General features: G+C 42.0%; 1 protein-coding gene across 3 annotated transcripts; it reads left to right on the top strand.

Moving 5' to 3' along the window:
- Positions 1-676: 676 nt before the first annotated feature.
- LOC142966320 (mitogen-activated protein kinase kinase kinase 7-like) lies at positions 677-26246 on the top strand. 3 transcript variants are annotated; one of them, XM_076107015.1, is made up of 14 exons: positions 677-1130; positions 1732-1842; positions 4034-4099; positions 6367-6412; positions 7140-7278; positions 8145-8269; positions 14049-14177; positions 15080-15210; positions 16730-16814; positions 16935-17065; positions 17161-17299; positions 19782-19843; positions 23595-23710; positions 23864-25073. In XM_076107015.1, exons 1-14 carry the CDS (start codon positions 1065-1067, stop codon positions 23910-23912), a joined length of 1395 nt encoding a protein of 464 aa, XP_075963130.1. In that variant the 5' UTR covers positions 677-1064; the 3' UTR covers positions 23913-25073. The 3 variants fall into 3 exon arrangements, with proteins under 3 accessions (XP_075963130.1, XP_075963128.1, XP_075963129.1); XM_076107013.1 differs by having other exon boundaries at positions 683-1130; positions 24931-26246; XM_076107014.1 differs by lacking the exon at positions 677-1130 and adding an exon at positions 1253-1604 and having other exon boundaries at positions 24931-26246.
- Positions 26247-27914: the final 1668 nt, after the last annotated feature.

Below are 27914 nucleotides of genomic sequence, written 5' to 3'. Positions count from 1 at the left end.
TCTATTATCAAAATCATTATAACTGTATTTTAACTGCTACTGTGTAAAGGGAATACTGCTGTTAAAAATAACCTTATTTGTTTAAAGTGTTTGCAAACCAAATGTTATTGCACTTTTGTTCATATAGCAGTAGCCTACTTTTAAAATAAAAGTGCGCAATACACTACTTTTGAATTCATTATTCAACTTTGCGCATAACAATGCGATTAATCGCGATTAAAAATTTGCCCAGCACTATATATACACACACACACACACACTACAGAGAGCAGAGAGAGAGAGAAGACATTTGGGGCTGCTGCTGAACTGCAGAACAGTTCGACTAAACCGGAAGCTGTTTAATATGCAGCTGCGTGTTTGGTTTGGACCTGACTTCTGAACTAAATCAGCATGGACTCAACTGAACCTAAACAAGTTTCAACTGAACCAAACACGGTGATGAAGTAGCTGTATAAGCCCCGCCCCACACTGCTTCTTCAAGATGGAATCGGCAGAATAATGCTGGATGTTCACTCGGAAATTAGTAATTAAAGGTTAATAAATACAAGGTTTAAGAGTATGTAAGAAGGCAAACGTGTATGTGTGTGTTTATTAGCTGTGGAAATATTGTTTGCCGCCCCTTGTGGAGGCTCTCGTGCAGCCAGAAACAAAACAAAGCTGCATTCAAGACTGCGCTTCAACTGGAACTGGGTGCTTTGATGACAAAGCCTTCTACCTCTTTTTAAAAAGAATAATTTAAACCGCGGGTCACAGAGCTGAAATGCAACATGCTCGGTAGTCTGAAATCAATACAACTACGGTTTAGAGTGTCAGAAACGCTCCGTTTACGCTCATTGTCTTCCCCTCTCTATGCGGTGGGACGTTCACGAGCACCCGGCCCACAGATGTTTCATTAGGCAACGACGCTGCCGCGAGCTGCTGATGCCCACTTCCTGTATTCTCAGCAACAGGAGCCAACAAACGTCTCGTTTTTTTATCCCGATAACCACAAGACGAGCTTCGGTTTTTGAACTCCGGCATCGCCGGCTCGCGCTGAGGAGTGTCGCCGCTCTGCTGCTGCTGTCATGGTGGAGACTCCAGCCGGCTGTCTGTTTGAAGACATCCAGTATGAAGACATCCAAGTTGAAGCGGTAAACTTACTGACCGACAACAGGCTCGGGAGAGGACATTAACGTCAGCTCTTGCTTTGTAGGGGGGGAAATGTTCCGGGTGCTGGTAGTTCAGAGACAACTGCGTGCTGTTTCTGTCGACGGGCAACGCCGAGGGTAGAGGACAGACACGGGCTAGCCTGCTGGTGTAACTGTAACGTTACCGTTTACGGTGCTCTAATGTAAGACACGGAGACGGTTGCGTACATTTGAGGTCCGAGCAAAACCGTGAAACGCGACAGATCTGCTCCTGTAACCCGAACAGCATTTTAACAACCAGAGCGAGGCCTCCGTTGAAAAAACAAAAAGGCATTCTAGTCAAATCAAGTTCAAACTCATTTGTGGGTACTTCTAAAAAGTGCAAGGGTAGTACAAATACGGTTGGTGCTTTGAAGAGAAGAAAAGTGCAAGCATTTAAAGCCCGTCTCCTCATATTTAGGGGAGGGTATGTTATGGGTATGTACATGGACTCATTATTAACCTGCTTGTGGGGGGTTCCAAGGCACAAAGAGCCCCCCCCCCCCTTCTTAGAGCATTGTGTCCTGAGCTGCAGTATTATATTGTCATGTTGACTTCTCTTCAGGCTGTTGGCAGAGGGACATTTGGAGTTGTCTTCAAGGCCGTGTGGAAAGGACAGGACGTAGCCATCAAGACCATCGAGAGTGAAAACGAAAGGAACGCGTTCCTAGTTGAGGTACTGTGAACGCCTTTCGGAGTCAAACCTGATTGGTTGGAGCTGCTAGGTCAGTGGTTCTCAAACTTTTTCTGTCGTGCCCCACTTTGGAGGAAGAAAAATGTTCATGCCCCACCGCCCCCACAAAATGGTCCATGTTGAATTTTTATTGAAATAACATTTTGTGACTCCTCCGTCAATGCTTTATCAAATAATAGAATAAAGAAAATTGCAATCACTTTTAAGTAAACCAGATTGCTCCATCAGACAAAAACAAATAAAATGTGCAATCACTTTGTTAGAACAATGCAAATAAAGTTATATCTGTGCAAAAAAGAACTACAATTTGGCAAAAAATAGCTTATTGCAATTGGCTGATATGAGATGCTAAGTCATAATTATGAGATGCTAAGTCATTATTTTGAGATAGTATCTCATTATAATGACTTACAGGATCTGTAATTTTTCCTCACAGTGGCGGAAACGGGCTTCCATACATTTGCCATGTATTTATTAATTACTTCAAAAAAAAAAAAAATAGATTCTGCATTTCCCCCTGCGCCCCACCTGTAATACCACCGCGCCCCACTAGAGGGGTGCGCCCCACAGTTTGAGAACCACTGTGCTAGGTGGAGCCATTTAACTAGATGTGTCAAACTCATTTTCACTCCGGGCCACATCAGTGTCATGGTCGCCCTCAAAGGGCCGGTTGTAAATGTAAGAGTGTATAACTGTAACTACTCCCTAACATATTGGTAAATAACTGTCTCTGCATTTGATTATTGTTTATTCAAGTGTTAAAATATTGTACATGCAGTTATATAAATGAAAAATGATATTGAAACACATTTCTGTTGTTATAACTTAAATCATTTTAATTTAGGGTTAAGAAACCCACATTACTCTATCAAAGATCAAACTATTAAAGAAAATAACAAAGACAAATATCATCAAACACAAGTTATTACATTAACTTTGTTCAAAGCTATTTTTGTCACCTCTCTGCATCACTAATGTCCCCGTCGTCGTCCTGTGCATGGCAGCTACATCCAAGAGCTCCTCACTGAGAGTCAGGTCTTATAAACATGGATAGATGCGCTGTATCCGTGTTATCTGTGCTTTCATCAACAGCTAATGAAGAAGACGAGTACCTGCTCGTCTCTTAGCTAGCTGTGTTGTTAGATTGCTGCTAGTTCCTGAACTCGGTCTGCGATGGTGTTTCTTCACAAACTGACATTTGTTAAAGTCTGTATCTGGTCGGAGCGCACCTGCTCACATACCTTTAGCATGCACTGGGCTGTAGCTTCTGTAAATATATTCTGCTGTGATTGCAGCAGAAACATCAAATTGTCCAAATTCTTGGACAATTTGATGTTTTTCTTGGAGGCTAAATTCAGCTCCGTGTTTGGTGTCAAAATGCCGACGTGAATTATATTCCTTCATCACCGACACTGCTTCATAGCACAGAAGACAGACCCGGTTTTCTCCTTGAAGAACAAACATGTATTCGCTTTCCCATCTTAAATGACATTTTCTTCCCTCTGCATCATTGTTATTGTTAGTTGACTAACACTCTTACGGTTTTGGAGACTCATCAATTATTTGATTTAATCAAGGTCGAAGAATCGCACAAAAGCGCCACTCTTTTTTAATCTAGTGCTCATAAATCATTCAGCATGAAAAAGCATAAACAAATGAAGAATCGACTAAAGAAGTCTTAGTCAGCTTGGATCTAAACGAGCGATTAGTCGACTAATCGACAAAGATGGGGCAGTCCTACATTTGAGGCCGTAGTTTGAGGAATATGAAAACAAAATTTTATAGAAAACCATTTTTTTCCCCGTTTAAAAGAAAGAAACCAAAGTTCTCAGAAGTCAAATGTCTCTAAACACAAGCAGCCCTACAAAAACTCTAAAATACCTTTATAATGTATGAAATTTGGATTTATCTCAGGAACTACTTGATCAAATAATGAATCGTTTGTTACTGTGACCTTTTGTACTGTAAATCTAGGCACATGTATGTTGCATATTGTTTTCATACATCAAAGGTAATAAATAATATGTGGAGAGCATTATGATAATATGTATACCGTGAATCTGTGAAAACCCTTACATGAGAATCGCCATAATACCTGTTCAGAATGTAATACACACAGACCTACAGAGATGAACATATTCATGGTAATAAGTCATTTTTCCTGTGTGCACAGCTCCGCCAGCTGTCCCGGGTGAATCACCCCAACATTGTGAAGCTGTATGGCTCCTGTGACAATCCAGTGAGTATACAACGCGCTATGAGCTCGAGTGTCGTCCATCATATCAGCGCCCTCCTCTCGTGATGTGTGTGGTTCCTGAATAAACTGAGGAGCACATCACCGGGACTTTAGGCTGCATCCACACTAATACGTTTCCATTTCAAAGCAAAAACCATCTCCGTCCACACAGGTGTTTTCGACATGATTTCCGTCCATACTAGCATGCCTGAAAACGAATACCACATGACTATTCACGTACACTGGGCATGCGGGTGCCGGTGTAAACAGGAAGTAGAATGGTTGCTTAGTTACAGAAAATACGACGAGTGTTAGATAGTGGTGCAACGGATCATAAAAGTCACGGTTCAGATCGTATCACGGATCGGATTCAAAATCGGATCAGCACAAAAGAAAAATGGAGCAAACAAAACGTTCATAGATCCCTGATCGGGTTGTTTTGCCGCTGATACTAATTGCCGATCCATATTGGCAGATACAGATCCCTTGTTTGATTATAGCAGCTGGTCTACAAGGATTTATACAATTTATTTTTTGCCACCGTCCCAAAAATCATTTCAATGACTCTGAAGTCTGTAAACAATAAAGTTTTAGTTTAATGATGTATTATAATCTGTAATGTAAACAGCTCATAAGTCATCTCTAATATCTATTTATGTTGTTGTGAAAACGTCTCCTTCAAACAACTGCATTTATTCAAGTTTATCACTAACACTACATTTTACAGATCACATGTGAACACATGACAATGTTATAATCTACCTTCACCCAGTACTCATATAACCGAACAGAGCCTGAACGCATCATAATGTAACTGAAGTGAAGCTTTGTTCGTTAGCTCTCCTCCAGTCACTTTAAAACAATGTCACATTATCAGACAATCAGTGAACAGAAAGCATCAATGATGTCCTGATCACATATTTCACTGAACATTGGTGTCAGTAAAACTTTATTTCACACTGTGAAGGTGAACTGTGTCATTAATCCACGGTTCACACGTGTGCTGAACTGTGAGGGGGGGGTCATCAGGATCAACAACAATCCGTTACACCACTAGTATTTTAGTAGTCTTCAATAATAAAAGGTTGTAGTGACTTTAACAAATATCCATTTTTATATATTAAAGCCACTGGGGGGCGAACGGGAGACCTTGTTCGGACGCGTGTTCCACAAACATTTCAATGTCCAATGCTCTGTCTTTAGATCCGTTGATCCTTTTATTCAAATACATATTGGCACCGTAACAGAATACAGGATATTTTAGAGGATAGTATAAGACCTTGAAACTAGCTCACATGCCGGCTGACACGCTACATTGATACGACACCTTGACACGGTCAAAAACTGTTGGCTTCCCGTCCACACACACACACCAGATCCTCATTACCAGGCACTTACATATATGCACTTTTAGGTTAATGTGCCACCCACTGTTCAATGTCAGAACTGCATGTGTACACACCCCATGTTTCCCTGAAAGACATAAGAAAACAACAAAACCACATTATGGCTCCAACAAAGGTCATGTTTGATACTTAAGGTCTTCCTTTAAAATCTTCCTCTATAAACTCAAACAGACACGTTTCGTGGAAAAAAACTTTTCAAACTTGGTCACAAGGCTGCAGGTCTTGCTCCATCTCTCTCTGCCACACACATTCCATTTACTATAAAATGAACACTTACAAATCAAAGTTTATATATATTTATGGATCCATAAATGTGGTCAACACACGTCTCTCACTTGTTTCCACTGTTTCGTTGTCTGTTCTCACTCGTAGCTCTGCTGGTGGCTGAAGACTCTGTCACACTGGAGAACATTTATGCTTTTGTTCCTTTACAGTTTCTGTGTGGACTTCACAATAGTTGTGCAGAACAAAATAAGCATTAATAAGGACAGGAAAGTCCTCTGTTTTGTGTCCATCGTCTTCCTCAAGGCCGCTAACTGTAACTTCAAACGTCCGCTCCGTAGGTCTGATACGCAGGACACGCTGCGCGCTAATCGCTCCAATAACAGCTGCTTCCTCCTCATGTCGGCAGTAGTATAATTAAAAAATGTAAACGTAGTAGTGTGGATGTAGACTTTGTTGAGATTAGTTACAGAGCCAACCCCAAGACGTGTTTGTCGCTCCACAAAGGGGACGTGTGAACGTCTCGTCAGGTAGCCGCCAGTGGCCGAGCAATAAATGCAGCTAAGCTTACAGGAAGTTACAGATCACCAACGCCTCACTGTCATGCTTTCACTGCTAAGGGAATGTGATGTGTGTTCTCAGGTTTGTCTGGTCATGGAGTATGCAGAGTGTGGCTCTTTATACAACCGTAAGTCCTATTATGTCTGGAGAATATTCTTGATGATTCATGTTGACTGGGCGCATTGCACATGATGTACAGTACAGTACCGGTTATGTTGTTTCATTTCTTCTGGAACTTACTTATGGTTACACTGTTTAATGTAATAAATGTATTTTTTCTATGTTGCTTCTGAAGCTAGGCACGAAAGAATTGCACTACACAATGTAATGTGTAGGATCGTGTACGTGCCAAAAAAATGTTGATTTAATTTGTATCATGATCAACAACATAAGCTTCTTAAGAGTCTTGTTTAAAAAAAAAGATGTAGTGGCAATGTTGGCACACCTTGGGCTGAATTACCACAGCATGTCAGGGCTATTGTTAAAAAAAAGTACAAAAAACAATAAACTTATATGTCAGAGCTGGGGGGGGGGGGGGGGGGGTTTCTGTGATTTACGTGGTGAATTTACAAGAAAAAACAAATGCACAAGAAAAAAACAATATTTAATGTTTCTCGCAAATCTATGACTTTATAATTTTTGAAAATATATGTATTTTTCTTTAAATCTCATAAATGTACCACTTAAACCTCAAAGAATATCTGACTAGTTTGTTTTTCTGCTAAATGTACGACATATGCAAAACCCCACTGATGATACCATCCACGCTCATCACACAAGAGTTCCACAATGGATTTGAGATTGGCCCCGTGTCTGTCTTCATATCTCATTCTTTTCTTGTCTCCCAATCCAAGTCCTGCACAGTGCCGACCCTCAGCCCCACTACACAGCATCCCACGCCATGAGCTGGTGTCTGCAGTGTGCCCAGGGAGTCGCCTATCTGCATTCTATGAAGCCAAAGGCCTTAATCCACCGGGACCTCAAACCACCCAAGTAAGTCTCTTTATGATCAAACAGACTGAAAGTCATACAGGTCAGAGTGTTTGTTAAAAACACGGTGATGAGTCACGAGAAGCTTTAAAAGAAAAGATTTGTAATAATGGAAGACTGCACTCAACAACTTGAGACGGTCCCCGTGATGTCTCCTTAAACTGCTGCCGTGTTCCTGAAAGATGAATGAGCTTCTAGCTCTGCAATGGCCACCATCTGCTGATGCTACAGGGAAATGGATTCTGGGTAATTGTGGTTTAGGGGTTGACTTGTGAAATATGAGCTGCGGTCGAGTGTGTTAAACGGTCGCTGATTGGTTTATGTCGCATGTTTAAGAGGAAAGCATGTATGGAAATGCCTGATGAGAGCTATACACAAGATGTACGGCCTCTACAACTGGAAAAGAAAAGTCTATATAACACAAAGGAAAACTCCCCTCTACATTTATCCTCCACTTTTAGATTGATGTAATAAATTATACACTCTCTGATGTCTTGCCTCCAGTTTGAGCAAGAAAGTCCGTTATCTAATATGAACTACCTATTCACATTGACAATGAAATATTGTATTTTCATTTGTACTTTTTCTCGACTATGTCTTTTATTTTGGTTGGTGGCATGGCACCGTTAGTTGGCAACGTTAGTCTTGGTTGGTCGGTTTCTTTCGTGCCAGACTGAATTCTGTTTAATGGATTGCCGTGGCATTTTATTCAGACATTCACGGTCCCGTCCAATACTCTGTTTTATGACCAAATACCTGCAAATGTTTCTATCTGAACTCCTCATTTTCATCCACAGATATGTTTTGTAGAAGTGAGTGTATAACACATTGTCTTCAGCCTTTAATGGCCGTCCACTGTACTGTTTCAGTCTGCTGCTGGTGGCTCGTGGCACCGTGCTGAAGATATGTGACTTTGGAACAGCTTGTGATATTCAGACCTACATGACCAACAATAAGGGCAGTGCAGCCTGGATGGCACCGGAGGTGTTTGAAGGTGAGCTGCAAACACTACTTTTGCTCCAAGCGAGAACTTAAGATTAGTTTTCCACCATCTGGATCTGTATTTTTTTAAATGTGTGTGTATATACGCATATACATATAAACTCAGAGATTTAATTCATGAGAAAAAAAACTCTGTTTAAATTGGCAAATTTATGAAAAAAAAGCATACAAATTGACGAGAGAAGTCATGAATTTATTTATTTTTCTCATAAATTTTGTTCTTAATAATCTCACAAATTTGTGAGTTTGTTTCACTTTTATTTCTCTCTGAATATTACAGCCCTCCCCAGGCTCTATTCTTTTTATTTTTATTTTTTATTTTTTTATTTTATTTATTTTTACCTACAAAGGCCCTAAAGCTTTGTTTGAACTTGCTCTTGACGTCGTAGCGCGAGCCTCCGAGCATGAACGTCGGCGTTTATACTCAAAAAGACACCCTAACCTAACCTCCACAATGCGCAGGATGAATTGTAATTATCTGTAAACTCATACCTCATATTCATGGACTACTTTATTGCCTTCATACAAGTCCTGTAGATAAAGAAGTCAAGTATTAAATGCATTATTAAGACACAAAGGTTGAATATCCTGCAAACTATTTACTCAAATGTAGATCGTAAACACCTCTTGTTTCTGAAGCATCTGAAAACAAATAGTCCATCTTTATATAGTGCCTAGACATGTAAACAGTGCTTGTATCAGTCAACTATTTGTGACAGTCACATGACCGCACCGGCTTCACTACGGCGAGTACAAACTACGCTTAATACGGCGTCACATAAAACAAATAAAAGGCAACCTGGGAAGAAAATATATCACATTTTTCTTTATTTAATAATAATAATAATAATAATACATTTTATTTATATTGCGCTTTAAAAGGCACTCAAAGACACTTTACATGTTAAAAACAGAAACAATAGAAGCATTTATAATAAGAACAAAATATACGACATAACAGTAAGAAAAAAATAAATAAAATAAAATAAACATGAAAAGAAAGAAAGAAAACATACATGACTGACTTTAGAGCAGGGGTCTCAAACTCGCGGCCCGCGAGCCAATATTGTGCGGCCCCCTACCTAACATAAAAGTGTAATGTTAATGCGGCCCGCGCGTTTTTCTCACGCGCACCTTTTTGCCGAGTTGTTGCGCGAGTCGTTGTGGGCGTTTTATATTTACAACGTGAATTAGCGAAACTCGTCACTTGGTTGAAACGTGATTCAGGAGTGACACCAAGTGGAAGGAAAATATATCTCACCCAGTCCCAGTCATGTCTTTCTCAAAACCTGCTGTGAAGAGAAAAGTTGGCGAAGAGCACAGACAATTCCAGGAAAAGTGGGAGACGGAATATTTTTTTGTTGAGCACCGGGGCACTCCGACGTGCCTTATATGCACAGAGAAAGTCGCGGTACATAAGGAGTACAACCTCAACTCAAAGAGACATGCCGAGGAGTATACAAAATACCAGGGAGATGAGAGAGAGAGGCCCGGGTCGGCGATCTTAAAACATGTTTACTGAGGCGACAAGATTATTTTAAGAAAGCGAGCAAAGCGAGTGACGCGGCAGGCGAAGCGAGCTACGTGGTGAGTGAGATGATCGCCAAGGCGGGAAAGCCATTCAAAGAAGGCGAGTTCATAAAAATTTGCATGTTACAGGCTGCAAGTATAGTCTGTCCGGAAAAAAAGAGTCAGTTTAGCAACATCAGCCTTTCAGCCAACACAGTGGCAGAGCGCATTTCTGACCTGTCAGGTAACATATATGATCAACTGCGGGAGAAAGCCAAACATTTCTGTGCATTCTCAGTTGTTCTTGATGAGAGCACAGACATCACTGACACTGCACAGCTCGCAATGTATGTCCGCGGAGTTGATGACAGTTTTGAAGTGATGGAGGAGTTGCTCACAGTGATTCCAATGCATGGCCAGACCACTGCTCAGGAGATATTCCGCCAGCTGTGTGATGCCATTGTGGATGCCGGTTTAACATGGAAGAGGTTTGCTGGAATAACAACCGACGGAGCACCATCAATGACAGGGAGGAAAAATGGACTGGTGGCACTTGTTCAAAGAAAACTGGAAGAGGAGGGTGTGGAGGAGGCCATTGCTCTGCACTGCATTATCCATCAGCAGGCCCTTTGCAGCAAATGCCTGAAGTTTGACAATGTGATGTCTGTTGTTGTGAAATGCATCAACCGTATTAGATCCAGGGGCTTAAAGCACCGGCAGTTCCGCGCCTTTTTGGAGGAAATAGAGTCAGAATATGAGGATGTCCTCTACTTCACCGAGGTACGTTGGCTCAGCAGGGGAAACGCCTTGAAGAGGTTCTTTGAGTTGAGAGCAGAAGTGAAAGCCTTCATGGAGAAGGATGGGATGGCTGTTCCTGTGCTAAGTGATCCCAAATGGCTCATGGACTTAGCTTTTCTTGTTGACATCACACAGGAGCTGAATGTACTGAGCAAGAAGTTACAAGGCCAAGGGCAGCTTGTCAGTGCTGCCTATGACAACGTCAGAGCATTCTCCACAAAACTTGTGTTATGGAAAGCCCAGCTCTCTCAGACAAACTTCTGCCATTTCCCAACATGCAAGGCACTCATGGGTGCGGGCACACCATTCAGTGGTGAGAAGTATGCTGATGCCATTGTAAACCTACAGGAGGAATTTGATCACAGGTTTGCAGACTTCAAGACACACAGAGCCACTTTTCAAATGTTTGCTGACCCCTTCTCCTTTGATGTGCAAGATGCCCCTCCTGTGCTTCAAATGGAGCTCATTGGCCTGCAGTGCAATTCTGAACTCAAAGCCAAGTTCAGGGAGGTGAGTGGAATAGCAGACAAGCTTGGACAATTTTTGAGAGAATTGCCCCCCACCTTCCCTGAACTTTTCAGGATGTTCAAGCGGACCATGTGCCTTTTTGGGAGCACATATCTGTGTGAAAAGCTCTTCTCAACCATGAACTTTAATAAGTCAAAGTACAGGTCCAAACTTACTGATGAGCATCTTCAAGCCATACTGAGGGTCTCAACTGCTTCCTCCCTCAAGCCAAATGTGGCTGAGCTGTGTGAGAGGAAGCGCTGCCAGGTCTCTGGTAGCAAGGAGTAGGCAAGAGAAGCCTGAAGAACCGTTCATGTTCTGAAGAACCGTTCATGTTCTGAACTGTTATTAATGAAGATTGGATCAGTTGTACTTTTTTTTGGAATACTTGATGCGGCCCAGCCTCACCCAGACTCTACCTCCAGTGGCCCCCAGGTAAGTTGAGTTTGAGACCCCTGCTTTAGAGGTTAAAAGCAGATTTGAATAGGTGAGTTTTAAGTGCAGTTTTGAAGGTGGCGAGTGACGAAGAATGTCTGAGGTGTTGGGGCAGGGAGTTCCAGAGGGAGGGGGCAGCAACGGAGAAGGCCCTGTCCCCCCAGGTCCGATGCTTGGACAGAGTAGGGGGGGTAAGGAGGTTGGCGTCGGCAGATCTGAGGTTGCGGTTGGGAGTGTGATGGTACAGGAGGTCCGAAAGGTATGAAGGGGCAAGGTTGTGGAGGGCTTTGTAGGTGATGAGGAGGAGCTTGAACTGGATTCTTTGCTGTATGGGGAGCCAGTGGAGGTTTTGAAGGACTGGGGTGATGTGGTCTCTGGTGCGGGAGTGGGAGAGCAGACGGGCAGCTGAGTTCTGGATGTATTGTAGTTTATTGATGATTTTGGTGGGTGAGCCGTACAGGATGCTGTTGCAGTAGTCCAGTCGAGAGGTGATGAAGGCGTGGATGAGTGTTTCAGCGGCTGTGGAGGAGAGGGAGGGACGGAGACGGGCGATGTTTTTGAGATGAAAGAAGGCGGTTTTTGTGATCTGATTGACGTGGCGTTCATATGAGAGAGTTCGATCGAAAATGATCCCGAGGTTATGGACATGTGTGGAGGCAGGAACAGTGATGCCATCAATGCAGAGGGAGAAGTTGTGGTGGGAATTGTTTAATGATTTGGGGCCGATGATGAGGACTTCAGATTTGTCGGTGTTGAGTTTGAGGAAGTTAGCTTGCATCCAGGTTTTTATATCTGTGAGGCAGTTGGTGATGGTGGAGTGGATGGTGGGGGTGATGGATTTGGTGGAGATGTAGAGCTGGGTGTCGTCAGCATAGCAGTGGTACTGGAGACCATGGTGGCGTATGATGTCACCAAGGGGGAGCAGGTAGAGGATGAAGAGGAGGGGACCGAGTACTGAACCTTGGGGGACACCTTGAGAGACTGGGGCTGTGTCAGACTTGAATTTGTTGATGCTGATGAACTGTTCACGGTCGGAGAGGTATGATTTGAACCAGGAGAGGGCTGTGCCAGTGATGTGGAGGGAGGACTCGAGACGTGAAAGGAGGATGGAGTGGTTGATGGTGTCGAAGGCTGCGCTGAGGTCGAGCAGTATCAGGATGTTGAGGGAGTGTTCATCAGAGGAGAGGAGGAGATCGTTGGTGACTTTGATGAGGGCAGTTTCTGTGCTGTGATGAGATCTGAATCCGGATTGAAATGGTTCATACAGTTGGTTTGAGTCCAGGTGAGTTTTCAGTTGATGGGCAACAATGCGTTCCAGTATTTTAGACAGAAAAGGGAGATTGGAGATGGGTCTGTAATTGTTGTGAATGTCAGGGTCAAGGCCAGGTTTTTTGAGGATGGGTGTGACTGAGGCGAGTTTGAGGGCGGGAGGGACGGAGCCAGTAGACAGTGAGGAGTTGATGACAGAGAGGAGGTGCGGGCGGAGGGCCGGGAGACAGGCCATAACTAAAGTGGAAGGGATAGGGTCGAGGTCACAGGTCGGAGTTTGACTTTAATATACAGATTTCTTGTGCTGCAGAATCAGTAACGGCACATTCTATACTTGTCTCTCATTCTGGTGGTATATGTGGGCCGCCTGTGTTCTGCAGAGATGTTCAGACACATTGTTTCCCCTGACCAACTGTTACCGACCACCAGTCTGATAGCATTGCATTAAAAACTCTAAACATATATAATTCACTTTTTATCAGCTGTATACTACTAGTCCAGTCAACCTTTTGTAAAACATGAACAAATACATACAGAGTATGAATGGCAAATAAATTAATTTTATGATCTAGTTTATGTATAAATATGAGCAAATTGCTGATATTTTGCTAGCTCTGGCTAATGTTCCGCTCTCTCCACTAGCACCTGTGCGATCGGTACTGAGCTACTTCATCATCACCTGCGTACTAACGTGTGAGCCATCTCGCTTCCTTCTCGTCTCTGTTGACAGTTGCACATGCTCAGTGCGATCGGGCAGGTGCTAGTGGAGAGTGACATTAGCCAGAGCTAGCAAAGTGTTCACAATTTGGTCATATTTATACATACGCTGGGAAGACTGTCAAACTAGATAATAAAAGGAAGTTTTATGGCATTAATTGATTCATACACTGCATATATTTCCTCTTTACGCATTTCTTTTACATGCAGCAGGTGCTGTTAAACACGCCCTCATTGCATACACTCGCATGCGTTGCGATTGCAGTGTTATGAGGCCGGACGAATTGGATTCGGCTCATAGCTTATCAGCATCACCAGCATCATTTTTCTGCTTGTGGATATCAAGTCGTGAAGACGGTGAATCTAATGTGTGTGTGTGTGTGTGTGTGTGTGTGTGTGTGTGTGTGTGTGTGTGTGTGTGTGTGTGTGTGTGTGTGTGTGTGTGTGTGTGTGTGTGTGTGTGTGTGTGTGTGTGTGTGTGTGTGTGTGTGTGTGTGTGTGTGTGTGTGTGTGTGTGTGTGTGTGTGATCCCTCAGGCAGCAACTACAGTGAGAAGTGTGACGTGTTCAGCTGGGGCATCATCCTGTGGGAGGTCATCACACGCAAGAAGCCCTTCGATGAGATCGGCGGCTCTGCGTTTTGTATAATGTGGGCCGTCCACAGAGGTGAGAGAAATCCTGTTTTTTTTATGATGTTCTGCTGCATTGATTCTCTTTCCTTTTAAAAACAACAACTATCCACCGTGAGTTTGATGATAGAAGTGCAGTGGAGTACTCTTTCAATGAAAGTGCATCTTTTGGCCACTTTGAGCTCTTTGTTTTGGTTTGCTCAAACAGAGTCCCACTGCTCATCATGGTAAAGAGAGGAACGTTTCTCAGGAGTGAGCTGGATGTGTGAGCGATGTGAGGGAAGCTTTTTGTGACATTTCTGAGCTTACCAAGGTTTCTTTCATCTTTGATCAAGACAACTAGATTAGTCAGAATGCTTCCTCATTTGTTTTATTTCTACATGAAGTAGAGTGTTTCACCAACATTCAATCAAGCAGCCACTGCAGGAATGCACTACTGTTGTAGTTGAGTTTTTCTTGTGTGGCATTTCATTGTGGAACCCTGTGTTGTACGGTGACAGTAAATGAACGAATTAAGGATTAGTACGTATACTCCCGTGTTCAGTGAGGTAAAATGAAGTCCCGTGACTTTGAATAGATGTCTGTCTGACGGCGAAGTAAAGTGGCTGTGGACGGGACACCTAAAAAATATCAATATCTGTTTAATTGTACGCTATATTTAGAACATTTTCACCTCTTTACTTTGCCATCAGTCAGCCTTTTCAGACGGGGGAACTGAAGACGTTCCATTTCTCTCTTCAAAGCCACCAGACTCAATTGACAAAATCAGTAATTTGACCTCGCAGAAGACATAGTTGCTGGTCTGCCGTTGCATCAATCGGTTGGTTTGTTTGTGTCACTGTGACTTTCGGATCCGGACTAATGTGGCGTCAGTATAGCTGGTCATATTTAGACATCCCAGGCCTCTGACTGACTGACTGAGTGTTCACTGTGACGCAGGTACACGGCCTCCTCTCATCAAAGACCTCCCAGAGCCCATAGAGACTCTGATGACCCGCTGTTGGGACAAAGAACCCAGCCAGAGACCGTCAATGGAGGAGGTCAAGAACACCATGAACTATCTCATGAAGGTATCGTCCCAACACGTACTGTTAAATCTGTTATTCTGTACTAAACGGAGGAAATATAACATACTGCTTTGCTTTACAAGTGTATTTTTGAAAAGCAGGCGCTCATTGTGACAAGCTGGTCTTGAACGAGCCAAACAAACTGAACCTGAACTAAAGAAAAAAGTTTGAAAAACTCTGAGATAATGAGATCTGACTAAGTCAAGTCTGATTCAAGAACTGACTATGAAACACAGACCCGATCACATCCATCCACGGACCCGAGAAAACAAAAGTCCTGCACATATGAAACATAAAGCACTGAGAGGATAATATTACAGTGAAAACCCAGAAACAGAACAGCTGCCATAAACAGAGCAAGAACGAGATGTTTTGGAAGCCCGTTGGAGACATTGACAGGAGTAGAGATGAAGTCAACAATTTGATCTCCTGGCGTGTCAGAACTGTGAGTTTTCTTTGTATCGTATGAGCTGAATATGAACGTACAAGATGTGTGAGATGCAACATAACAGCACCCAATAGGATACTAGCCAGGGAATTTATTTTATAGCAGGAACATGAGATGAAAGCTCTCTTCAATTTAGATGATGTGGTTTGTCAAAGCAGCATAACAGCCGACATTTAAAGGGAGAACACATAGTGGAAATGTTGCCAAAGTTGATTATTATCTTGATTTCCATGGCGAGAGTCTCGCCGGTGCATCGCAGAGGCATCCTAGATATCTAGCATTCTAAACATGTGGAGCTGTGAGGAAGTCTGTCGGGGAGCTACTGACAGGTAGAGGGAAACCTGCAACATCAGGAGCTTTACTGCATGCGTTTGCAACACCGACAAAAGTTGTTGTTGCTGAACATAGTGTTGGATGTTTGCATGAATAAACACAACACATAACACAGTGACTGATCTACTATTATGTGAACATGTGTCATCATCAATCAGTTGTTTGAAGACCTCATCGGGGATTCCAAAGGACAAATCTTGGTAGCGTGGGACCCCCCCTGTCGCCGGTCAGTCATTGTGGTGTGAACACCACAATGACTTCCAGACTCCCGATTACAACACAGCCAGTTGTGTGGTGTCGCATTCCAGCATTCTGACCACTGTGAAAGTCGTGTACAGTGAACTTGGCTTAACTTTGGAGAAATCACTGCGTTTCAGTCCGACAGATTTATTTTGTAACACTGGTTCAGCCTGAAGTGAATCTAAACCTGATAACTAACCTGACCAGGACCAGGCTAGCCTGGAGGGATCACTTTCCATGGTGATTTAGGTCAAACTAACTTAAACTTGACTAAATAATAATAATAAGATATCTGGCTCTGTACTTAACACACAGACATGATGGTCTGATCTCTTACTCTAAGAAAGAAAGAGGAAAACATGTTTGAACTTTACCTTTTAATGTGCTCATGGTTTGTTTAGTCGGTACCGATAAATTCCCTTTTGATACTTGTTTTTTTCCATCAAATGAGGCTTTATGAATCAGTTGAAAAGCGCTGGGTGTTGTGTTTGGATCTTCCAGTACTTCCCAGGCTCCGATGAACCACTCAAGCTCCCTCACCAGTCTTCACCCAACAGAAGCGGCTCTTCATCGGCCACGAGCACAGGTGACTATCAGCTCCGCAGCTTCCAACGCCATTGTTCCTGTCAACTTGGAGATACTGTGTCTAGTGGACAGTTGGAAAGGTGAGGAAGTGTTTTGATGAATCGGTGTGTGCCGTCTGCAGGCTCGTATGCGGACTACACCATGAACAGCAACAGGAGCGACGACAACACAGAGCGCAGGAACTCAGTCGGCAGGGAGGAGACCCTGAAAAGCTTTGAGGCCAAGTTTCCCCTCCAGTTCAAACCCTCAAAGGTGAGATGACCATGAACACTGATCGTACAGGTTCACACTGTCTGTGTTTGTCTAACCCAACCTTATTGATGCCAACGTCTTCTCTTCCCCCTCAGACAGCCACGTTGCGTACCGGTCTGTCCAAAGTGTCCAGTGTAGACAGTCAACCGGGACGCTCCCAAAGCCCCACCCCCTGCACCAGCCCCATAACCACCACCGGCCAATCAGAGCTGAGGATGACCATTAGTCCCACAGGTAGGGAGCCTCATGAGAGGGACACCAGCTGATACTGAAATCGGCTAGCAGGCTAACAACAGCAGTCCACAAAGCTGTTAATTATACAGCATTTTACGGTCTTCTTTAGAAGACCCTCCTGGTTTCATGAAGTCCCACTGCTGAAGCCTCATGTTAACCTGAGATAAACTTTGGAGTATATTTTTGCACAGAACACTGGATTTTGTCCCCCGTCATATTCTTAATGGCCAGTATGAACAGGAGTACTAATTACAGCAAGCAACAGTGTACATACGGACATGGGAACGTTATTTTAGGTCAGACAAACTGAACAAACTACAAAAGAAGATAGAAATATTGGGAAATGGTTGTGTTACAGCAGCAGGTTATCCATGGCAACATAACATATACACAGTATATTTGTACACAGTAAATATATACAAAATTACACTAATTGTATGTAATGGTTGAGCACAGTTCTTGAAATGTATTGTGCTCAACAATTACATACAATTAGTGTTATTTTGAGTTTAAATCTGATGGGTGGTTTCACACATAATAATACCAAGCGAGTTCAGTGTCTGTGTGCTGCAGTCTGGCATCCTTCCAGCTAATGCTATCAAGAAACTACAAATCAGAAAGTAATGTGAACAGTACAAACATACAAACTACAAATCAGAAAGTAATGTGAATACTACAAACATACAAACTACAATTCAGAAAGTAATGTGATTACTACAAACATACAAACTACAAATCAGAAAGTAATGTGAACACTACAAACATACAAACTACAAATCAGAAAGTAATGTGAACACTACAAACATACAAACTACAAATCAGAAAGTAATGTGAACACTACAAACATACAAACTACAAATCAGAAAGTAATGTGAATACTACAAACATACAAACTACAATTCAGAAAGTAATGTGAATACTACAAACATACAAACTACAATTCAGAAAGTAATGTGAATACTACAAACATACAAACTACAAATCAGAAAGTAATGTGAACACTACAAACATACAAACTACAAATCAGAAAGTAATGTGAACACTACAAACATACAAACTACAAATCAGAAAGTAATGTGAACACTACAAACATACAAACTACAAATCAGAAAGTAATATGAACACTACAAACATACAAACTACAAATCAGAAATTTATGTGAATACTACAAACATACAAACTACAAATCAGAAAGTAATATGAACACTACAAACATACAAACTACAAATCAGAAAGTAATGTGAACACTACAAACATACAAACTACAAATCAGAAAGTAATGTGAACACTACAAACATACAAACTACAAATCAGAAAGTAATATGAACACTACAAACATACAAACTACAAATCAGAAATTTATGTGAATACTACAAACATACAAACTACAAATCAGAAAGTAATATGAACACTACAAACATACAAACTACAAATCAGAAAGTAATGTGAACACTACAAATATACAAACTACAAATCAAAAAGTAATGTGAATACTACAAATATACAAACTACAAATCAGAAAGTAATGTGAACACTACAAATATACAAACTACAAATCAGAAAGTAATGTGAATACTACAAATATACAAACTACAAATCAGAAAGTAATGTGAACACTACAAATATACAAACTACAAATCAGAAAGTAATGTGAATACTACAAATATACAAACTACAAATCAGAAAGTAATGTGAACACTACAAATATACAAACTACAAATCAGAAAGTAATGTGAATACTACAAACCAGAAAGTAATGTGAACACTACAAATATACAAACTACAAATCAGAAAGTAATGTGAACACTACAAATATACAAACTACAAATCAGAAAGTAATGTGAATACTACAAATATACAAACTACAAATCAGAAAGTAATGTGAACACTACAAACATACAAACTACAAATCAGAAAGTAATGTGAATACTACAAACATTAAAATGTGGTGTTACCTTTAATAAAATGGAAGTGTGTCTGTTCCACGAGACGTGTGGCTGTCGGTCAAATACACTCCTAAACACACACTCCATGTGGATTGGTGTAATCTCGCCTTTTTTTCTCACCTGCACACAGCTAACCAATCACAGCGTGGAGCGGGTGTGAATGTTGGCCGTCGTGTTTTTCAAGGGGAGCGCCCTCTGTAACCCTAGCCTGATGATAATACATAAGTTAGACCTGCAGGGTTTACCTGGATCTCTACCATTCATTGTTTCTCGTTGAATCCTGCGTCAACGGCTTGAGTTCATCAGGAGTTAAAGCTTTGAGTTATGTTTCACTGCCCACAATGCACCACTAGGGGGCCTTACAGTGCAACCTACCAGTGTTTGTACTTGCGTGCTTTTTGATACAGGAGCTCTTTGTGTGTGTGTGTGTGTGTGTGTGTGTGTGTGTGTGTGTGTGTGTGTGTGTGTGTGTGTGTGTGTGTGTGTGTGTGTGTGTGTGTGTGTGTGTGTGTGTGTGTGTGTGTGTGTGTCCTTAGCTACCAATGGTTTAGACAGCTCCATTCCCATGGCCTACCTGAAACTGGATCACCAGTTACAGGTAAGTTGAAAATATGTTTTTGTGTTCATCAGATAAAAAAACTCTCCTCTTCAACATAGTACTACCATTGCTACTACAACTCTAAATAATAAAATTTCATAGTTGTTTGACTGTTGCCTGTTTTATGTAAATTGCTTTCTATAACTCTGCTCATAGACCACTTTACATGGTCACAGCTGTAGTGTGTCCTCAATACACACTGTCCCTTCATTATACGTTTCTCCAGGTTTGGCATACATACAGTGGGTACGGAAAGTATTCAGACCCCTTTAAATTTTTCACTCTTCGTTTCATTGCAGCCATTTGCTAAAATCAAAAAAGTTCATTTTATTTCTCATTAGTGTACACTCAGCACCCCATCTTGACAGAAAAAAACAGAAATTTTTGCAAATTTATTAAAAAAGAAAAACTGAAATATCACATGGTCATAAGTATTCAGACCCTTTGCTGTGACACTCATATTTAACTCACATGCTGTCCATTTCTTCTGATCCTCCTTGAGATGGTTCTACTCCTTCATTGGAGTCCAGCTGTGTTTAATTAAACTGATTGGACTTGATTAGGAAAGGCACACACCTGTCTATATAAGACCTTACAGCTCACAGTGCATGTCAGAGCAAATGAGAATCATGAGGTCGAAGGAACTGCCCAAGGAGCTCAGAGACAGAATTGTGGCAAGGCACAGATCTGGCCAAGGTTACAAAAGAATTTCTGCAGCACTCAAGGTTCCTAAGGCCCTGTCCACATTACTCCGTTTCTCCTTGGATGCAGATTTGTCAAATAGAAACGATCTCCGTCCACACGGGAGTTTCAGCATCATTCTCGAGTTGATCTGCGTCCACACGGCAGCCTTCGAAGGCAGACAGCACGTGACCATTAACGTACACTGGGCATGCGCGTGACGGTGTAAACAGGAAGTGGATTGCTTGCTTAGTTAAAAAAAAATAATACGACAGAGTAATAAAGTAGTCTTTAATAATGAAAGGTTGTATTTGATACTTAAGATCTTCCTCTAAAATCTCCCTCTATAAACTCAAACAGACACAGTTCGTGGAAAGTTTTAGAAGTTTTATTTTTCAGACGTAGTTACAGAGCTGCGGGTCTCTCGCTCTCTCTCTCACATCAAATTTACTTTAACATCAACACTTACACGTAAACGTTTACTAGATTATGGGTCCATCAATGTGGTCTCTCATTCGTTTCCTCCGTGTTGTTGATGTCTGTTCTCACTAGTAGCTCTGAACATCATGTCCGCCTAGCTAGCTTCTAAGCTAATTTTAACATTACTGCCAATGGAGAAATGCTAACCGCGATTAGCATTTAATACAACACAAATGTTATACTAAACACGCGAATAGAATATATCTACGTACATCTTTTCATGCTTCATAAATACATACTTACAGACTAAGGTCTCTCAAGGCTACCAAACGGAAGAAGTAAAACGTTAGTGCAGCGTGTCTTGTCATTAGAATCTAAAAACAACGAGCTGCTCGATAGGGCTGATGACGGTCACGCCGCTCGCTAATCACTCAGCTAATCAACAGCTGCTACCTCCACAGAAATGCAGACTTTTACTGCACAACAGCTGCTAGCTGCTGCTAGCTGTTGTGCTAGCAGCAACATCATGTAGCTGTTGTGCTAGCAGCAACGCTTGCAATTAGTTATCCATGTTGAAATGAATCGCTGGTAGCCCAGTTTGTTTTCTTCCGGGTACGGGTCACGTGATAGTGAGTGTGACGAATCAGGGACGGAGACGTCATGGTTGCCAAGAACCAATCCAGTAGCGAACACGGGTGTGGGCGTAATTTTTTCTAAGCACATCCGTATACGACCGTCCACACGCAAACGCAACCCCGGAGTTCTCAAATACCTCCAACCTCGGCGGAGTTTTCAGATTCCTCCGTTTAGGGTGCTCCAAAACTCCAGCGTAGTGTGGCCGCTCAGTGTAAACGTAGCAAATACGGAGTAAAAACGGAGTAATGTGGACAGGGCCTAAGAGCACAGTGGTCTCCATAATCCTTAAATGGAAGAAGTTTGGGACGACCAGAACTCTTCCTAGACCTGGCCGTCCAGCCAAACTGAGCAATCGTGGAAGAAGAGCCTTGGTGAGAGAGGTAAAGAAGAACCCAAAGATCACTGTGGCTGAGCTCCAGAGATGCAGTAGGGAGATGGGAGAAAGTTCCACAAAGTCAACCATCACTGCAGCCCTCCACCAGTCGGGGCTTTATGGCAGAGTGGCCCGACGGAAGCCTCTCCTCAGTGCAAGACATATGAAAGCCCACATAGAGTTTGCCAAAAAACACATGAAGGACTCCCAGACTATGAGAAATAAGATTCTCTGGTCTGATGAGACCAAGATTGAACTTTTTGGCATTAATTCTAAGCGGTATGTGTGGAGAAAACCAGGCACTGCTCATCACCTGCCCAATACAATCCCAACAGTGAAACATGGTGGTGGCAGCATCATGCTGTGGGGGTGTTTTTCAGCTGCAGGGACAGGACGACTGGTTGCAATTGAAGGAAAGATGAATGCGGCCAAATACAGAGATATCCTGGAAGAAAACCTCTTCCAGAGTGCTCTGGACCTCAGACTGGGCCGAAGGTTCACCTTCCAACAAGACAATGACCCTAAGCACACAGCTAAAATAACAAAGGAGTGGCTTCGGAACAACTCTGTGACCAATCTTGACTGGCCCAGCCAGAGCCCTGACCTAAACCCAATTGAGCATCTCTGGAGAGACCTGAAAATGGCTGTCCACCAACGTTCACCATCCAACCTGATGGAACTGGAGAGGATCTGCAAGGAAGAATGGCAGAGGATCCCCAAATCCAGGTGTGAAAAACTTGTTGCATCATTCCCAAGAAGACTCATGGCTGTACTAGCTCAAAAGGGTGCTTCTACTCAATACTGAGCAAAGGGTCTGAATACTTATGACCATGTGATATTTCAGTTTTTCTTTTTTAATAAATTTGCAAAAATTTCTACATTTCTGTTTTTTCTGTCAAGATGGGGTGCTGAGTGTACATTAATGAGAAATAAAATGAACTTTTTTGATTTTAGCAAATGGCTGCAATGAAACAAAGAGTGAAAAATTTAAAGGGGTCTGAATACTTTCCGTACCCACTGTACATCTGAACTGTAAGTGAAAACAATACAAAAATGTAAATAAATCAAAAAGAGCAGAATTCCAGTAACACTTAAAGCGCCCGTGTGCAGCATTTAGGGGGCTCTAGTGACAGAAATTGAATATAATGTTAACAAGTATGTTGTCATTAGTGTATAATCCCCTGAAAATCTGAATAATTTCGTTTTTGTTGCCTTGGAATGAGCCGTTTATATCTACATACACAGCGGGTCCTCTTCATGGCCGCCGTGTTTCTACATGAGCCCAGAAGGGACAAACCAAACACTGGCTCTAGACAGGCTCAGTCACATTTTCATGTTTTTGAGTCGGCCACTGGCTGGATGATGCATATCATGATACAGGGTTACAATTCAATATACTGCCATTGTGATACTATAAACAAGGCGATATATTGCAATTTTTATAAAATACTATACTTAAGTGAGTCCATATTTTCTTATCTCCTAATATCGAGCTCCACCGTTGACACTGAGCCAGAGAGAGATGAGGTTTGACGGATGATGTATTGTTTCTTTCATACATTAGAAGTTCCTCACGTGTTGGTCGTGATGAAACCTGCTCTGTAGCAGTGTACTAATCACCGACTGTCCCTGTGCTCCCAGCCTCTGGCCCCGTGTCCCAACTCCAAAGAGTCCATGGCCGTGTTTGAACAGCACATCAGGATGGCTCAGGACTACCTTAAAATCCAGTCAGAGATCGCTGACCTCGCTCGCAGGAAGTAAGCTGCTGTTGTCTTTGCTTGAACTTCTTTAGACATGTTCTTTTTAATAGTAGATATTTTACTAATTAATATAAAATCAGCATCTGTATGAGCAGCATGCTGTACATGTTTGGTATGGTAACATGTATGTGATTTTCCCCGATCCGTTAGAAAGTGGAGAGTGTGTCGTGTGTTTGAACAGTTCCTTCTCAAACAGTGAGTGAAACATAGCGACTGCACAGCAACTATCCTCACCTTAATATAATCAGTGAGTCACCTGTCGGGTCATGTGACGTTCATGCTCTGTGTCGATGAGTCGGTGTGGCCAGGAAACAAAGGTAGCATGTTTCCATTAGGCCAGATAAACGGAACTAAACAGGTGTGTAAGAGATCGGTGAGTTCACAACACTGAAAACACAAATGTTCCCTCAACCAAAACTAATAGGAACCTGGGTGATTTAAATATGACCCAGTTTAGATGAAATGATCAGGAACTGAACATTCTGAAATACACGAGACCTTTTCAAGGGCGTCTGCTGCCACTGGCTCCCTTGTAATTGTAAGTCTGAATTTAAAGGAACAGTTCAACATTTCTGAGAGTGAGATGAGAAGATTTAGATTAATCCAAGTACAGACCTGGAGTCAGAACGTAGTTAGCCTAGCTTAGCATAAAGACTGGAAGCTGGGGGAAAGTGGCAGGTAGCTCCCCAAGAAACCTGTTTGTTCGTGCATGGATGGATTCATTCGTGCCAGGCAAGCGTTTTCCTCCTGCTTCTAGTCTTTATGCTAAGCTAACCACACCCCGATTATATTTTTTCCACCGTTAGCGGTTGACTGTCATCGATGAATAATGTTTTTTTTCCGTTATAGCAGCTGGTAAACAACTTTTTTTTACCATCGTCCCGGATCAATTCAAAAAAATAATTTCAAGCGTCCCGAGGTGAACGTAAAACTTCTAAATGTTATCTTTTGACTTTGTGAGCCATAGTGGTTATTTTCATAAAAACACAAAATTCTAATGATTAGGAAATAAATGATTGTATTTCTATTTCACTATTGGCCTTGATTAAAAAAAACATCTCCTTCAAACAACGGTTTCATCTAGCAGAGAGAAAAAATGAGAGCCATTTTAAAAGTGAAAGTGATTTTGAAAAGTTCCAGGTGTTCTAGTCAGATTGCTGCCGTGACTTTTACGTGAAAAGTAGCCGCAGACAGTAACAGAGGCTCCTTGTCTTTAGAGAGGAGCTCATGTCTGAGCTGGAGCAGGACCAGAGGGAGCAGCAGACCTCATCCAGACTCATCCAGGAGCACAGCAAGCTGCTGGAGGACAACAGCAGCCTCTCCTCCAACTGCCAGGGCCTGAGGAGCAAGCTGAGCCTGATCAAGAACCAGAACCAGCAACACAGCTAGGACCCGCTCCACCTTTTCTTCACCACCGGCTCTTTCTCCGACGCATGAGAGGAATCACTCCATGAACCGACATTCAAAGTAGGGAAAGCCCTTTATGTTGAGGAAATCGACATATGTGGCTCACGTCAGAACCATGTGTCCGGAGATCACGGATGGGGCCGTTGGTCGAGAACCCGTCCCAAACTGAATTCAAACGACAAACATTTCCCATCAGTGCCAAAAATTCACTCCCACTGGAGAACACCAATGTAGAGGGTGTCGACACTACAGGAAAATAAGTGAAAGTTCTTCTTTTTTAGTTATTACGGTTTTTAATGATTTCAATTTGACTTTCAAATAAACTAGCACGTCCTTTCTGGGCCTCCGTACATCAGATGGTGGGTTGGCCATAACAGTCAGTGTTCATTTCAGCATTCACATTGGTATTGATGGGTGGACCAAGGACATTCACATGGACTTGTACTCTGAAATGGACCTAAAGGTGACTTGCTTTTTTTTTTTTTTTTTCAGCCAGTGAGTTTTATTTGACTATATTTTCTCTTTTTTTTGAGTTGTTTAAAAGTAACTACGATTGTAATTTGTAAATTCTTACCTTTTACATATTCAGTATATCACCTATTGTATTATGATTTATGAAAAGAGGAGAGGTACCGACAGTGTGGGCCGTATCATTTTAATCATTTCAAATATTTTACTGTGAATACAAGACGTAACCAAAGGAGTTGTGCTTCAGAGCCGCGCTGCCTCGGAGCAAAAGAAAAGCTTTGTGTTTGAAATGGAAATAACTGTGGAATAATGAACCTGGCAGACATCTCTATATCGCTTTCATTTCTCTTTCCTTTCGTTACTTTTTTTACACACACTTATATTTCACAGAATGATATTGACATTGTTCTTCACTGCACTTATTTGGGTCAAAGGAATGTGTTGTAGTCTCACTTTGGTCGGGTGGTTTCTATGACAGCGGGGTTACTCTGGGATGGCTTGTTGTTTTAATGCATCTCTTCAGACGCTGCCTAAGGATTGTTCTTGTACAGTTCATCTTTTTCATCTCAGTTTATTTCATAAAACATGTCTCCTGTGATTTAAAAATGTACAGACTGCAATGATATGCTTTTAGAGAGTAAAAACAAAGTTTGTAGGATTTTGTCCGTTGTCTTCATTGAGAACACCGCTTCAGTTGCAAGTTGACTAGCAGACGGATCATAAAACGGATCATAAAATGGAGGATTGTTGGTGTTGATTTGGTGAAATAGGCTGTTCGCTGCTCAGCTTTCAGTGCAGTGTGAAGGCTTGTGGAGCTGAGCTGACACCCTACGCTCCTTTTAAAGAGGACATATTTTTTAAATTTTCAGGTTGATGCTTTTATTTTGAGTTTCTACTAGAACATGTTTGCATGCTTTAATGTTCAAAAACACATTCTTTTTCACTGGCCATGGCTGCAGCGCCTCTATCCACCCTCTATCTGAAACGTGTCTCTTTGAGACACCTCCCTGCCCGAAAAAGCCCAGTTTCAGATTGTTAATGCTGCTTTGTGGAGGAAATTCAAATTTTTCCTTCTTTTTTGCGAATCGTGACTCGTTAACCAAACAATTGTTCCCCGAATTGAATGTGTTTGAATGATTTGACCAAAGAAATGAAGTTAATCTCATCAAATGTCGTAGTGAGAAAACCTCTCATTTTACTGCAGCAGGCTCTGACAGTCTGCCCCTCCCAGTCCTGGTTCTGGTTCTCCCGTGCCTCCCTTCCCTCGAGTGGGTCCAGCCATACGGCCTGGGTCTCCAGCAGCGTGGTGTCGGTGTTGTCTCCCAGAGAGGAGAATAACTATGTCTAGCTGATGGTCTCGCTATGCCGGTCATGTAGAGGCATCAGCATTAAGTGAGACTGTTTCACAACCAGTTAAAAGTTCCTCATACAGAGTGTGTAGGAAATTTGGGTTTAGAACTATGTTTTAGGAAATTATAATAGAAGTGTTTAATGATTCATAAATAAGAAATCATAATTAGAAGTGTCTTGGAATACATAATTAGAAGATTCATAATTGTAGAAGTGTTTTAGAATTTGTAGTTACAAGTGATTTGTAGTTAGAAGTGTATCTTAGTAGAATTTGTAGCACCTTTAGCTCTATGCTTGTGAAACTTGTGAAGGTTTTTGCCAAAAGTTGCAAATCTTTATCTTTATATAGAATGTTTACCATAGAAGTGTTAAGCCATAAAAGACAGTCATTGAATGTTTTAAACTGTAAAGAATAGTATGTTGGGAGTAAGGGACAGATAGATTTCTAGACAGGCAATTACAGGTCATACCCGTGCGAGGGTCCTGCGAGGAGGAGGAGCCAACTGGATTTAGCCAATAGGAACTACGGACATTATGGGAGGTTTTTTGAACTATGTAAGGCGGGGGATAAAGAAATTCCGGCCTCTTGCTCCTGTACCACTGGGTGGGTGGTAACGTTATTTGGGGTGAGCAGGTCATATTCGGTGTAACTGTAAAGCATGAGATGTATTAAATGCTTTGTTTATAATTGAAACCGGTTCTCTTTGTGTAAGCGGCTGGATTACATGAGGTTTCCCCACAGTCTAGAGGTTCCTTGAACCTAACAAGTGGACATATCAATAATGTTGATTCATTTAGATAATTACTACTTTTTTTGTGCCTAAAGAACAATGTATACGCATTGATACAAATCTTGACTATGATAATGAAGACATTAAGCATTTCTCTCCCATAAAGCTTTAACATTGTGTTCACGGCCCTCTCGGCTCCTGGCCTGTACACAGAGTGGTGAGCAGTAGTGGGCCGGTCCCGTCGA

Source organism: Anarhichas minor, unplaced genomic scaffold (assembly GCF_050575085.1).
Source record: "Anarhichas minor isolate MPS153535 unplaced genomic scaffold, ASM5057508v1 ptg000037l, whole genome shotgun sequence".
Classification (NCBI taxonomy): Eukaryota; Metazoa; Chordata; class Actinopteri; order Perciformes; family Anarhichadidae; genus Anarhichas; species Anarhichas minor.
The sequence above is the reverse complement of the archived record's forward strand: the minus strand, read 5'-3'. Positions and strand labels throughout refer to the sequence as shown.

Excerpts from the sequence above, each read along its gene's own strand:
- LOC142966320 (XM_076107013.1), top strand. The coding sequence starts at position 1,065 with ATGGTGGAGACTCCAGCCGGCTGTCTGTTTGAAGACATCCAGTATGAA. Across the intron at positions 1,843-4,033 it reads GGAACGCGTTCCTAGTTGAG|CTCCGCCAGCTGTCCCGGGT; the intron begins GTACTGTGAACG and ends CTGTGTGCACAG. Across the intron at positions 23,711-24,930 it reads GCTGACCTCGCTCGCAGGAA|AGAGGAGCTCATGTCTGAGC; the intron begins GTAAGCTGCTGT and ends CCTTGTCTTTAG.